Below are 12,211 nucleotides of genomic sequence, written 5' to 3'. Positions count from 1 at the left end.
CTGAACATGAGGCATAATTCAATATAACCGTTGAACTGTTCTGTAGAATTCCTGTGTGTGATAACATCGCTGTCTTGCCTGCACCCACCTGTTGTGTGCATGCAGAGTATCTCTCTCTATCTCTCTCTCTCTCTCTCTCTCTCTCTCTCTCTCTCTTTCTCTCTCTCTCTCCCTCTCTCTTACTCTCTCTCTTTCTCTCTCTCTCTCTCTCTCCCCCCTGTCCGCCCTACCTCATGAACCCAAAACCAGTTTTGTGAAATCCCGAGCACACCACCTTACTCATCCCGCCCATTCCATTCCCGTGTGAGAAAAATCTCACTCGCTTCTGCATCTCACTGCACTGCTGGCTTCTCCACCGGTCCACCACGTGAGTGCCTTTGTGTGCATTTTTGTGCGTGTGTGTGAATTTATGTGTGAATCCCTGAAATGTCAGAGGCCAGTGTCGCAGTAGCTCAGGACCAGCTTGGCTGTCAGGTGTGTCTGGATCTCCTCAAGGACCCCGTGACCATCCCCTGTGGCCACAGCTACTGTAAAGGCTGCATCACCACTTACTGGGGCTCCGTCAACGCCGGTGAGGCCTACACCTGCCCCCAGTGCCGGCACGCCTTTGACTCCATACCGCACCTGAGCCGAAACACCATCCTCGCCGACATGTTGGAGAAGATGAAGACCACGGCGCTGACCATGTCGACGGGAACCACAGCGGAAGGTACGGCCACAACTGTCACCACTGACAGTGAAGGAGGAGCAGATGAAGTCCCTCCGACGGACAACGGCTGTTACGCGGGACCCGACGACGTGCCGTGCGACTTCTGCATGGGCAAGAAGCACAAGGCGGTGAAGTCCTGCCTGGCGTGCCTGGCCTCGTACTGCGAAAACCACCTGCTGCCGCACATGGAGGTGCCGCGGCTCAAGAAGCACAAGCTGGTGCCCGCCACCTCCAAGCTGGAGGAGCAGATCTGCACGGCGCACGACAAGCTCCTGGAGGTCTTCTGCTCCAACGACCAGAAGCTCATCTGCATGCAGTGCGCCATGGACGACCACAAGGGCCACGACGTGGTGTCGGTCGCTGTGGAGAGGGCTGAGAGACAGGTAAGACTATAACTTATTGGTGATGATACACTGGGCAACTTTTTGGGCAATGTTGCTAGGCAACGACCTGATTGTCTCCTAATTTTCCAATAAAATGGTTGAGGAAACTTGCCTACTGCAGATCTAAGTCCTCCTGATAAAAGTGTTGTAGTGATAAACTGTCCAAATACGATTTTGTAGAATCGTTACCCAACAGCATTGCTCAAAAAAGTTGCCTAGTGTATCATTATCTTTAGTGTAGGTCAATGGTTCCCAACCAGGGGTATGTGTACCACGAGGGGTACAGGCACTCTACAGGGGTCAGACAAAAGGTAACGATAATAATGTATGAAATGTATGAAATACAGACACATTGGGATAGGGGAACATGAAAATGTGTAGAGCTTTAGTTATGGGGTACACAAGATAATAAAGTTTAGGAAACACTGCTGCAGTGGATAGTGCCCGGAACGATATTGTGATGGATACATGCAAGAGCCACGGTGGGGTGTTGAGTTTAGGTATGGGGAATAGTGCCAGGAACATAGTGTGAATACATGCAAGGGCCATGATTGATTCATTGAATGATTGACTGACTGAAATACTGTACTGGCCCTAAGGTTGAGCGTTCACATCCCTGATTTCGTTAAAAAATTTAGTTTTTTTAAATTCTGATTTAAAATAGTTCTGCTACAGTTTTAAAGGTACACTGTGTGAGATTTTTAGTTGTTTATTTCCAGAATTCATGCTGCCCATTCACTAATGTTGCCTTTTTCATGAATACTTACCACCACCATCAAATTCTAAGTATTCATTATGAATGGAAAAATTGCACTTTTCATACATGAAAAGGAGGATTTCTCCATGGTCCGCCATTTTTAGCTAGACAATATTAGTTTATTACTCAATAAACTTTCATGTAAAGATCAAATTTGGCAATAGGCAGCCCAGTTTCAATGAGCAACATAGTTGCAGTACCTTTTTTGACCATTTCCTGCACAGTGTCCCTTTAAAGACATTACTAGGACACGGTTTTTTTTTAACTATTTAAAATGTGATCAAGGGATTCCTTGGATAACGATCGTCTGCTCATTCTTTTGTGGCATAGAATATTCAAAGGTCAGGACAGTTATGTCAAAAAACAGGTTCTGACCCACTAATCTCCTTGTAGGCTGGAGGCAGAATAGTCTCTCACTCAAACTACAGAGAGATGGCCTACTCCTGCAAACTAACGTAATGTGGTTATGTACCCCGTGGAGAGTGGTGAAGCCAAATTCAAAATGGCCTTTCATCTGCTGTATTAGATCTTGATGAGAGGAGATCTATATCTGATTTCAGAACCATTATACGGCCCTATCGTGGCACTAGCGGTAGGGCACTCGTCTGCTACGTGGCTGACACGTGTTCGATTCCGGCCCGGGTCCTTTGCCGACCCTTTCCCGTCTCTCTCTCTCCACTCGCTTCCTGTCAACGTCAAAAAGCAAAAAGAACCATTATGCAAAGCATGTACACATACATTTTGCAGTGTTAATTTTGCAAAGTGAGTGTTAAACTCTACTCGCTAATTGTGGAATTAGCACACACATTTACAGTGCAGCAGACGCAAACAGACTGCTGGAGGTTTTTGTAGCGTGCATCAGAGAGACTCTCCTTATTGTTGAATTAACATGCAAAATTACAGTTCAGCAGACACAAACAAACAGCAGGATTTTTTTTTATAGAGAGTTCATTAGAGAGATGGTTGTCATTCCCATGCCTGATAACTGGTTGGACAGCATCGGTGGGCCCTCAGGGATATTGGGTCTCATCCAGACAGCTCTAATCCCCTTCAGCTGGCGCCTCCACTGCTGGGGACAGGAATGCTCCCTGGCCCAAAATCTAAACGGTGTACATGCCAAGACGGCACATGTTCGCATCTTAACAAAATGATTACAGAGTATGGACAAACACGAATATGAGTGTGATTATGCAATGAGATGGTAATGATTATCAAGGGTTGGCAGGGAAGCTGATGGAGGGACAAAGGGGACAGTTGTCCCGGGTCCAGGGACAGAGGGGGCCCAGAATTGGGTTCTCATTACATTTTATGTATTGGGTGGGAGGCCCTTTCAGGTGACTTTATCCTGTGCCCAACTAAAGCTGTCAGTGGCCCTGAGTGTGGGTCAGTGAGGTAGTGAGGAGGTGTTTAATGGTAACCTAATTGTTAAGGAATCGTAGGTGAGAATGAAGATTAGAATTAGAAGACTAGAATGTAGGTTCAAAATGTTGCATTGCAAAACGACATTTCATTATTTGAAATGACTATTCAGATGTCCTATCACCTCTGAGTGAATTCTTGTCATTCAAATATTTTGAGAACATATGTAAAATGCATTTTGCAATGCAATGCAATGCAATGCCGAATACAAAAATGTCAAATGTCCCAAAATGTTCCAAAATGGATATACAGTATTTCGCAAGGGAGCTCTTCATATGTATCAGTAGAAAGATTTGAGGTGGTGCTCCCCTCATGCATGGCTAGAGGGTGCATCAGCAAAGCATTTGATTCCATGAGGACATAGAACATAACCATCATAATCATAGGAGCTGTGTTGTGTGTTAGGTGGTGCGGATAAGTAGGCCTAGTCTGCTGCCTTATGCATTAGACGGTTTTCTTTGAAATACTACATAGTGCAAAGGCACTAAAACGTGGAGCCAGCCTGGGGTGGATTTCTCGAAACCAAAGTTGCTTACTACATTAGCTACTTTGCTGTTTTCAATGCATTTTCCCATTGGCAACTACCGAAGTTGCGAACAGGCTAACAACTTCCCTTTTGAGAAATGCACCCCTGGCTTGTATATACAGTACAGTAAAATGTCAATGTATTAAACGTCACACATTGTAAAACTCATCTTGACTTATCTCTTCACTGTCACCACAGAAAGAGTTTGCGAAGACCCAGGAGGTGTACAAGCAGAGGATCCAGGAGAGAGAGAAGGAAGTGAAGATGCTGAAGGAAGCCATGGAGACTCTCAAGGTGGGGACCGCATACACACCAGAGCATGGCAACCCGACCGAAGCCCGACGGGCCGGGTCGGAACCCGACGGGCCGGGCCGGACTCGGACAAAAAAATAGAATATCTGTCGGACTCGGGTCGGGCTCGGGCTTGAACCAAACAGACATTGTGAAAATTGTAAGCAATCAGAGGAAACGTTTCAGTTCATGCAAACAGCAGTTTTGTGATTAAAAAATAAGTAATTGAATATGCATAAATGAAAATGTTGGTAGGCTACTCGTGCGAGTGATTATTATTGGCTGTATGCACGCGCCAGTTACCAGTGGCAACATGGACGCTCACTCCCAGTCAGCCGAGCAGGAATGCCGAGTCAACTTGCTTTCTTAATAAGCGCCAAATACAGTTGTCAGTGAACGCGTGGTATTTTGTTGTAGGCCTAGTGTAGGCCATGTTTTAGCATGCCTTCGGTGCTGTCTTAAATGTTGAACATAAAATGACGAAGTTTGTCACTGCATTGCTCGCCAAGGATTACATTTCCAGCAAGGGGTAGCAAGGAGCATAATATGGATTAAAGAAGACGCACACGCTACGTGGAGTTGCCTAAGGTAGGGGCGAAGAGGTTTCCTGTTACTACTTTGTCCGCTGTGACATTTCATGTCCTTCACGTAGGTTCTTGTCACTTTTACTGTAGCCTACAGTTGTAACTATGCGCGTGCAACCTTTCCTGATTTTATATTGACCGCATGGACATCAGGGAAATGACATTCTCTTGGAGGGCCGAACAGGCTACTGTTCTTCGGGGTGAACTTATAGCCCATCCTTCTTAACGACAAGGAGTGGCATCTTCACCGGCTCGCGGGGATTTATTTGCACTAACAGTAACGTAACAAATGCGTCCATAGCCGCGCTGACTGCATCCAAACCGTATTCGTTAGTTTTCGCCTTTCTTATCCTCTCACGCCCCTCCCATGCATTTGATTACAGCACCCAACATCTCTGGTCTAACCGAAAGAAACATAAGGTGCGCTGTCACATGTATGCGTGTGTTTATACTTAGGCCCTACTATGCGTGCGTAACTAAATTAGGCTACAGCAAATTGCCTCATCCCTATCCTGGCTATTTATCACGTGCTATTTTGAGTATGAAGGAGGCCACATAGAAAATATTGCTTGCGCACAGGTTCTGTTGTTATTACAGTGGTCTCGGGCTTCGGACGGGTTCGGACACAAACATTTTAATTAGTCTCGGGCTCGGGTCGGGGTTGATCACTTTTCTGTCGGCTGAGGGCCGGGCTCGGACAGAAAAAACCGGCCCGAGCCACGCTCTAATACACACACTCAGTCAGATGCCTGTAAAGGTTCTCATTTATTTATTCAGGTTCATGAACATGGAGCAGGCTTCACCCAAACAGATTCTTCTCTTCTTTTAGAGTGGCCTACTGACCAAATAATGTATAACTGAAAAGAACGAAGAGCTGCAAGCTCTTTTCACTTTTCTTTTATTTATTCAGGTCATGCTGTGCAATTAGACCCAGTCATTGAATAAGTCCTTGTGACAAGAACAACATATTAAGCTGACATTTCGGTCAATAGACCTTGGCCAGTGCCAGACAAAACAGCCTTGGTTAGCTGTGGCCTGATGGTTAGGAGTTGGTTTTATGTTCAGAGGGTTGTGTTCCGAGTCTCCCTACATCTTCATGAATGACTGAAGTGTGCTTGAGGTTGGCTCCCAGTCAAAACCTGTTCCATGTAGCCTAGTAAACAAGCCCCACCCACCAGCGGCCTGCGAGTCGGTCTAGCCTCGAACAATGCCCCAGGCCCTGAAACTGGCGGACCAATCACAACGCAGGAGATTTGTTTTGAATCTTTGGATGCAAATCAGGCAGGGTTTTGGTCAGAGCATTGGCCTATAGGCATAGACACGGTTTGAAAAACAATGGGTTGTTCCCATCAACAATCTTGCAATGTCTCATTCATCGGGGCCAGACTAAATATTCATATTTAATCTCACATTTAGTCTGACTTGCCAGGCTATGTTCCATGATGCCATGTACCTACTGTAAGTGTTTTCATTTAGGCCTAGTTGATGTGGACATTCTTAACAGAACGGTACAAAGTCTTAGCTCCTCTACATCCGACTTAGATATTCTACTAACAGCCTTCTTCAAATCCATCTTACACCTGATATCACCTGATGTACTTCAGATCATCAACACCTCACTACAAACTGGCATATTCCCAGGCTGTCTGAAAGAAGCAGTTGTGAAACCCTTACTGAAAAAGAACAACCTGGATGCACTGGTACTTGTACTAAATAACTATAGGCCCATATCCAATCTACCATTCATTGGTAAAATAATAGAGAAAATTGTTTTTAACCAATTAACTGCCTTTCTAACGTCTAATAGCTACCTTGATAAGTTTCAATCAGGTTTCCGTGCCTACTACAGCACTGAAACAGCTCTCATTAAAGTTATGAATGACATACAATCGAATTCTGATGCTGGCAAAACATCTGTCTTGGTGCTATTAGATTTAAGTGCTGCGTTTGACACAGTTGATCATACCATACTACTATACAGAGTAGAACACTGGGTTGGCTTTACAGGCATTGTGATCAACTGGTTAAAATCATACTTAAAACAAATAATTTTTTTGTCGCCATTGGAAGACATACCTCATCACCAATGTCTCTGAACTATGGGATCCCCCAGGGCTCCATTCTGGGACCACTATTGTTCAATCTGTATATGCTGCCACTGGGAGACATTATCAAGAATAACTCAAGAATAATTATCAAGAATAAATTACCATAGCTATGTGGATGATACCCAACTTTACTTATCTATGTCCCCCAATGACTACACCCCCCCTTGACTCACTTTCCCATTGCATTGACCAAATTAACAAATGGATGTCTCACAATTTCCTCCAGCTGAACACAGATAAAACTGAAGTAATTATATTTGGGAAAAGAGAAGAGAGACAAAAGAGTGCTACTATCCTTGAAACGAAGGGACTGAAAGCAAGGGATACAGTTAAAAATCTCGGGGTACTCATTGACAGTGACCTAAACTTTAACAGTCACATGAAAGCCATTACTAAGTCTGCATTTTATCACATAAAAAAAGTCTCTAAATGTAGGGGCCTTATGTCAAAACATGATCTGGAGAAGCTAACACATGCCCTCATTTCTAGAAAGGTTGATTACTGTAACAGTCTTTTTACAGGCCTCCCAAAAATACCATCAAACAGCTCCAACTTATACAAAATGCAGCAGCAAAGGCTCTTACAAAAACAAGGAAGTTCGACCACATTACTCCAATTTTGAGATCGCTGCATTGGCTCCCAGTAAGCTACAGAATTGATTATAAGGCAATGCTTCTTGTATTTAAATCATTAAATGGAATGGGACCCACCTATCTACTGGATTTGTTTCAGCTGTATGCACCAACCAGGTCACTAAGGTCAACGGAGAAGAATTTGCTGGTGATTCCACTATAGATGGCTTTAAATCTAGATTCAAGACAAAGCTATTCTCAGATGCTATCCCCTATCTTAAATTATACATCATTCTTATTTTTTTATCTATGTTTATTTTTATTTTTATTTATTTTTTACCATATGATTTTATCTTAATGTTTTAAATGTTCTTTGACTCTGATATCTTTCTTTCTTTCTTTCTTTCTTTCTTTCTTTCTTTCTTTCTTTCTTTCTTTCTTTCTTTCTTTCTTTCTTTCTTTCTTATTTCCTTTCTTTTTGCATTTGTTTTTTGTGAAGCACATTGAGTTGCACCTGTGTATGAAATGCACTATACAAATGAACTTGCCTTGCCTTGCCTTGCCTTGTAAAAGAACACTTGTCAGCTTAGCTACAGTAATGTAAAGTAGGCCTCCTGTAACTTATACTGCCCTACAAAAGCAAAGTGCTGTAACTACATATTTTGGCAAAATTGAGTTTAGACTGGACACGGTCTTTATTACACCTCCTTTATCTTGTGATAAAGTTTTATGGTCTAAATATGTCCCATTTTAGAGATATTGATTTGTAACATTTACAGTAACTAAACTGAATACCAATACTCTGAAGGCCTTTTTTTCCGTTTCAATGGCGTAGTTACTGCACTTTGCCTTTGTAGGACAGTATACAGGACTGTACGCCTCCCCTGTCTCTGTCCGTTCATCTACCCTTGCTTCCTTCCTACCGACTCACCTCCTTCCTCCCCCCAACATCCCAACAGCACTCCTCCCAGGCGGCCATGGAGGAGGCGGAGACGATGTTCAACCTGGTGATCCACACCATGGAGCGGAGGCGCACAGAGCTGAAGGAGCAGATCCGCACGCAGGAGCGCCTGGAGATGCTGATGGCTGAGACGCTGCTGGAGAAGCTGGAAAAGGAGATTGAGGAGCTGGCCAAGAGGGACGTGGAGCTGACCGCGCTGGCCACCACTGAGGACCATGTGCACTTTATAATGGTAATGTAGCTTCACTGAGGACCACGTAGACTTCATGAGAGATAATGTACTGTAGCATCACTGAGGACCATGTGCACTTTAAACAAGTAATATAGCTTTACAGAGGATCATGTGGACTTTTTACAGGTCAGGTAGAGTTACTCTCCCATGTGTGGCATTCAGTTAGGGAGAGTTCGAGGACCATGTACACTTCATACAGGTAGGCAAGAGAGCCACTGGCCACCACTGTGAGGATCATGCACACTTTATAGGCCTACAGGTAATGCAGCATCACTGTAGCCTGGCTCTAGCCAGACCCTTGTGTATTGATCAACTTCGTGAGCTGACAAAGGGGTCTGGGATACCTTTGGATTCGCCCGGCTCCCAAACCAAAATGGGGAAGAACTCATTTGATACTGTAGATGTGACATAGTCAAAATTGAAACATAGTGGGGAAGGGGAAAATACATGACACGCAATAGTTGTTTCAACAACAATTGCCTCTCACATGGACTCACTCATTGACATTGTGTAATTTTAATCTGCGAGTAGTAGCTGCTCATTAAAATGATCTGCTGAGTGTTCCTCCAATCTTGTGCAAAGATTTTGATAAAACCATGCTTTTGGAGAACTAGACAGGTGTAACTCCAGATGATTGTTGTGAAGCAAGGCGGAAACCAACCATCTGGTGAGATTACGGTTAGCATCACTGAAGACAGGTCATACAGGTCGCACACCTCACCCACATGCAGTTCATACAGGCCTTTACTCTCCATGTGCACTCCATACAGTGTATTATGTAGCACACTGAAGAACATGTATGGTATGTAGATGTACAACACGTGAGATATGTTATTGTAGCCCCATAATGCACATCGTACCTCCTGGGCATGTCTTAACGCGATAGGCCAATGTGTGTTTCTGTATGTGTTTTTGTGCAGGACATCTGAATGTCCTTCAGGAAAAAATAAGTGTCTGTACTCTAATCTACTCTACTTAACTGTATTCTACTCTACTCTACTCTTCCACGTGTCTCATCCCACAGAATTACCAGGCTCAATGTAAAACCACTGGCCCAGAAAAACTCCCCTTCATCCCCGTTCACCTCAGCAAGCCCCTGACGGATCTGAGAAAAACGATCTCCTATCTGCAGGAGAGATTGAACAGCTTCTGCTGCGATGAACTTGGGAAATTGTGTGGAAGTTGTAAGATGACGTTTTTGCATTCAAAAATTGTCCATTTGTGATGTACTCCTCATCCTCTGACAGTGTGTTGTGCTACTTCATATTAGATGCTGTTTTAGAGCAACCAGATGGTGTCTGATTTAAAATGCAAAGTAATTTGAATATGTGTGTTCATACAGTATTTCCATCAACGACTAAAATGACTTTCCCCTTTTAAATACCCACACACCACTATATCATATTCACCCATCTAACTCTTTTTTTGTGTGTAGCAACATACGTGCAGCTTATCCAAGAGCCACGAGCCAGAGAAGAGTTCCTACAATGTGAGTGTTCCTTACCTCAAATGTAATGCTGGAATGATCTGTGAAAAACTGCCTACGTTTACTCATATCCAGAACTGATAGACATATAATTGCATATGTGCTGTACATGTGTGCCTCAGCTTATAAGCTTATATTGAGCTTCACTTAGGGACCATTCTCTCTCCATACTAATATACCTTTTTATGACATGTAACTGAAAGTCTAAATGACGGTGTGAAGAGAAATAAATCATTCATTCATTCATTCATTCATATGAGGAAAGCAAGATGTGGGCCACTTTTATAGTGTATATGGCATAGAAGACTTGTATAGTCCCTATACAGTATGAATCATTTTGTTTTTGTTTTGTAAGTTTCATTTAGTTTTCTCCGTGGGTATGTCCATGTTTCATGTCCAACAGATGACAGGAATTTCACGATGGAAATGAAAACATAACAACTTAATCATGTCATTCTAGTAATAGATTACGTAAATTCTGTGTATTATCATTGTGTATTGTCCTGTGTAAGGATAATCATTTTCTAGACTTAATACTAAGATAAACATATTGTATCGTATACTTTGTCTATGTCTCATCTCCAACAGACAATGGAAAATTCATGATGGACCTAACCACAGCCAACAACTGCCTGGTCCTGGCTTACTAGCCATATATTAGATTGCTGAATCTTTATTGTCCTGAAGGGATAATCAGTTCGTTTTATTCACTTTGTCTTTTCTCCATCTCCAACAGATGATGGCAACTTGACGATGGACCTCAACTCGGCCAACAACTGCCTGGTGCTGTCCGAGGGCTGCAAGGAGGCCTCCAACACCATGGTGGTGCAGAGCTACCCCAACCACCCCGAGCGCTTCCTCACTCCGGCCCAGGTGCTGTGCAAAGAGGGCATCACGGGCCGCTGCTACTGGGAGGTGGAGTGGAGCGGGGACAGCGGAGTGGGACTGGCCGTCACCTACCGAGGCATCAACCGGAAGGGCCGCGGCAAGGAGTCCAAGTTTGGCTCCACGTCCCACTCCTGGGCCCTGCGCCTCTCCCCGTCCAAGTGCTCCTTCAAGCACAGCAACGTGAAGACAGAGATCCCGGTGCCCGCCTCCGGGGCTTCTAGAATCGGGGTGTACGTCGACCACAGGGCCGGCGTCTTGGCCTTCTTCACCGTGGCCAAGACCATGAATCTGCTGCACCGAGTGCAGGCACAGTTCAATCAGCCGCTCGTCCCCGGCTTCCTGGTTCGCATGAAGTCAAAGGTGAAGTTTGCGCCAAAATATCTGGTCCTCCACTCTTTGCCAAGCCTGCCCAACTGCTTGTCGTAATCTCTGGTGTTTGTGTAGTGTGCATATTGAATGTAGACACAGACATCCCCATAGTGTCTCAGTCAGACTTACAAAACCCTTCCTAGTAATGCTCCAAAAACACTAACCAAAGGAATAAGCAAAGGCAAAGTTAGCCCTTTTTTCTGCCCACTGCAAAGGAAAGCTTGTTAACCAATCCCAGGGGGGGGGGGTTCAGATAAAAGACTTTGTTTGGCTGTGTTTGTTTGAACACAGAATGTTTTGCAGTTTTGACTGAACGCTTAGAGAGTTGAGTTCAACACTGTGCCAGTGGGCCCTATTCTCGAAGTGTGCAATTAACAGCAACAATTGTGTTATGTAGTGTGTAATTGGAAACATGATTCAGTTTTAGTATGTATATATACTGAGTCACAATCCACAACTCTCATATGATGACCTACTACGTATACTAAACTTGGGACTATGATGATGATGATGATGATGATGATGATGATGATGATGATGATGATGGCAGTGTATTGCCAAAGCATACAGTGCACGGTTACAGAATAGACAAAAATAGACTTCTTGTCAGTTGTTGTCTTGGTAGTGGATCTGACCTGCTGGTACCAATAAGTGGAAGCACAAGCACATTTAAGGTGGTGGGGGAATATGAGACAGATCGGGCCTTGGTTGTTATTCTGTTATTGCTATGATACTACGACTTGTATTTGTGAAAAATGGGAAATTAAATATATTAAGGATGTATAATAAATGAGCCTCTAAATTGTTCAGTCGATTTCTTGAAGTACAAAAGAGATGAACTTGTATATAGGAAAATAGTGTTTTGAAAAGTAGGTCTGACAGAGAATAGGCGGGAATGTACTTGTTAGATGAAGGCAAGTGGTTGA

The 12,211-nt window shown here is 43.9% G+C and overlaps 1 protein-coding gene across 1 annotated transcript; it reads left to right on the top strand.

The window, feature by feature from the left end:
• Window positions 1-367: 367 nt before the first annotated feature.
• LOC134450448 (tripartite motif-containing protein 16-like) lies at window positions 368-11,810 on the top strand. Its single transcript, XM_063200290.1, has 6 exons — window positions 368-1,092; window positions 3,993-4,088; window positions 8,309-8,542; window positions 9,567-9,726; window positions 9,978-10,031; window positions 10,765-11,810. The coding sequence occupies exons 1-6, from the start codon at window positions 427-429 to the stop codon at window positions 11,340-11,342; spliced, it is 1,788 nt and encodes a 595-aa protein (XP_063056360.1). The 5' UTR covers window positions 368-426; the 3' UTR covers window positions 11,343-11,810.
• The last annotated feature ends 401 nt before the right edge of the window (window positions 11,811-12,211 follow it).

Source organism: Engraulis encrasicolus, chromosome 6, assembly GCF_034702125.1.
Source record: "Engraulis encrasicolus isolate BLACKSEA-1 chromosome 6, IST_EnEncr_1.0, whole genome shotgun sequence".
In the NCBI taxonomy this organism is placed as follows: domain Eukaryota; kingdom Metazoa; phylum Chordata; class Actinopteri; order Clupeiformes; family Engraulidae; genus Engraulis; species Engraulis encrasicolus.
The sequence above is the reverse complement of the archived record's forward strand: the minus strand, read 5'-3'. Positions and strand labels throughout refer to the sequence as shown.

What these genes read in the sequence shown, in the direction of transcription:
- LOC134450448 (XM_063200290.1), top strand. Translation starts at nt 427, where the DNA reads ATGTCAGAGGCCAGTGTCGCAGTAGCTCAGGACCAGCTTGGCTGTCAG. An exon ending in ACCATGTGCACTTTATAATG is followed by an intron (nt 8,543 to 9,566) that starts GTAATGTAGCTT and finishes CTCATCCCACAG; the next exon opens with AATTACCAGGCTCAATGTAA. An exon ending in TGGGAAATTGTGTGGAAGTT is followed by an intron (nt 9,727 to 9,977) that starts GTAAGATGACGT and finishes TTTTGTGTGTAG; the next exon opens with CAACATACGTGCAGCTTATC.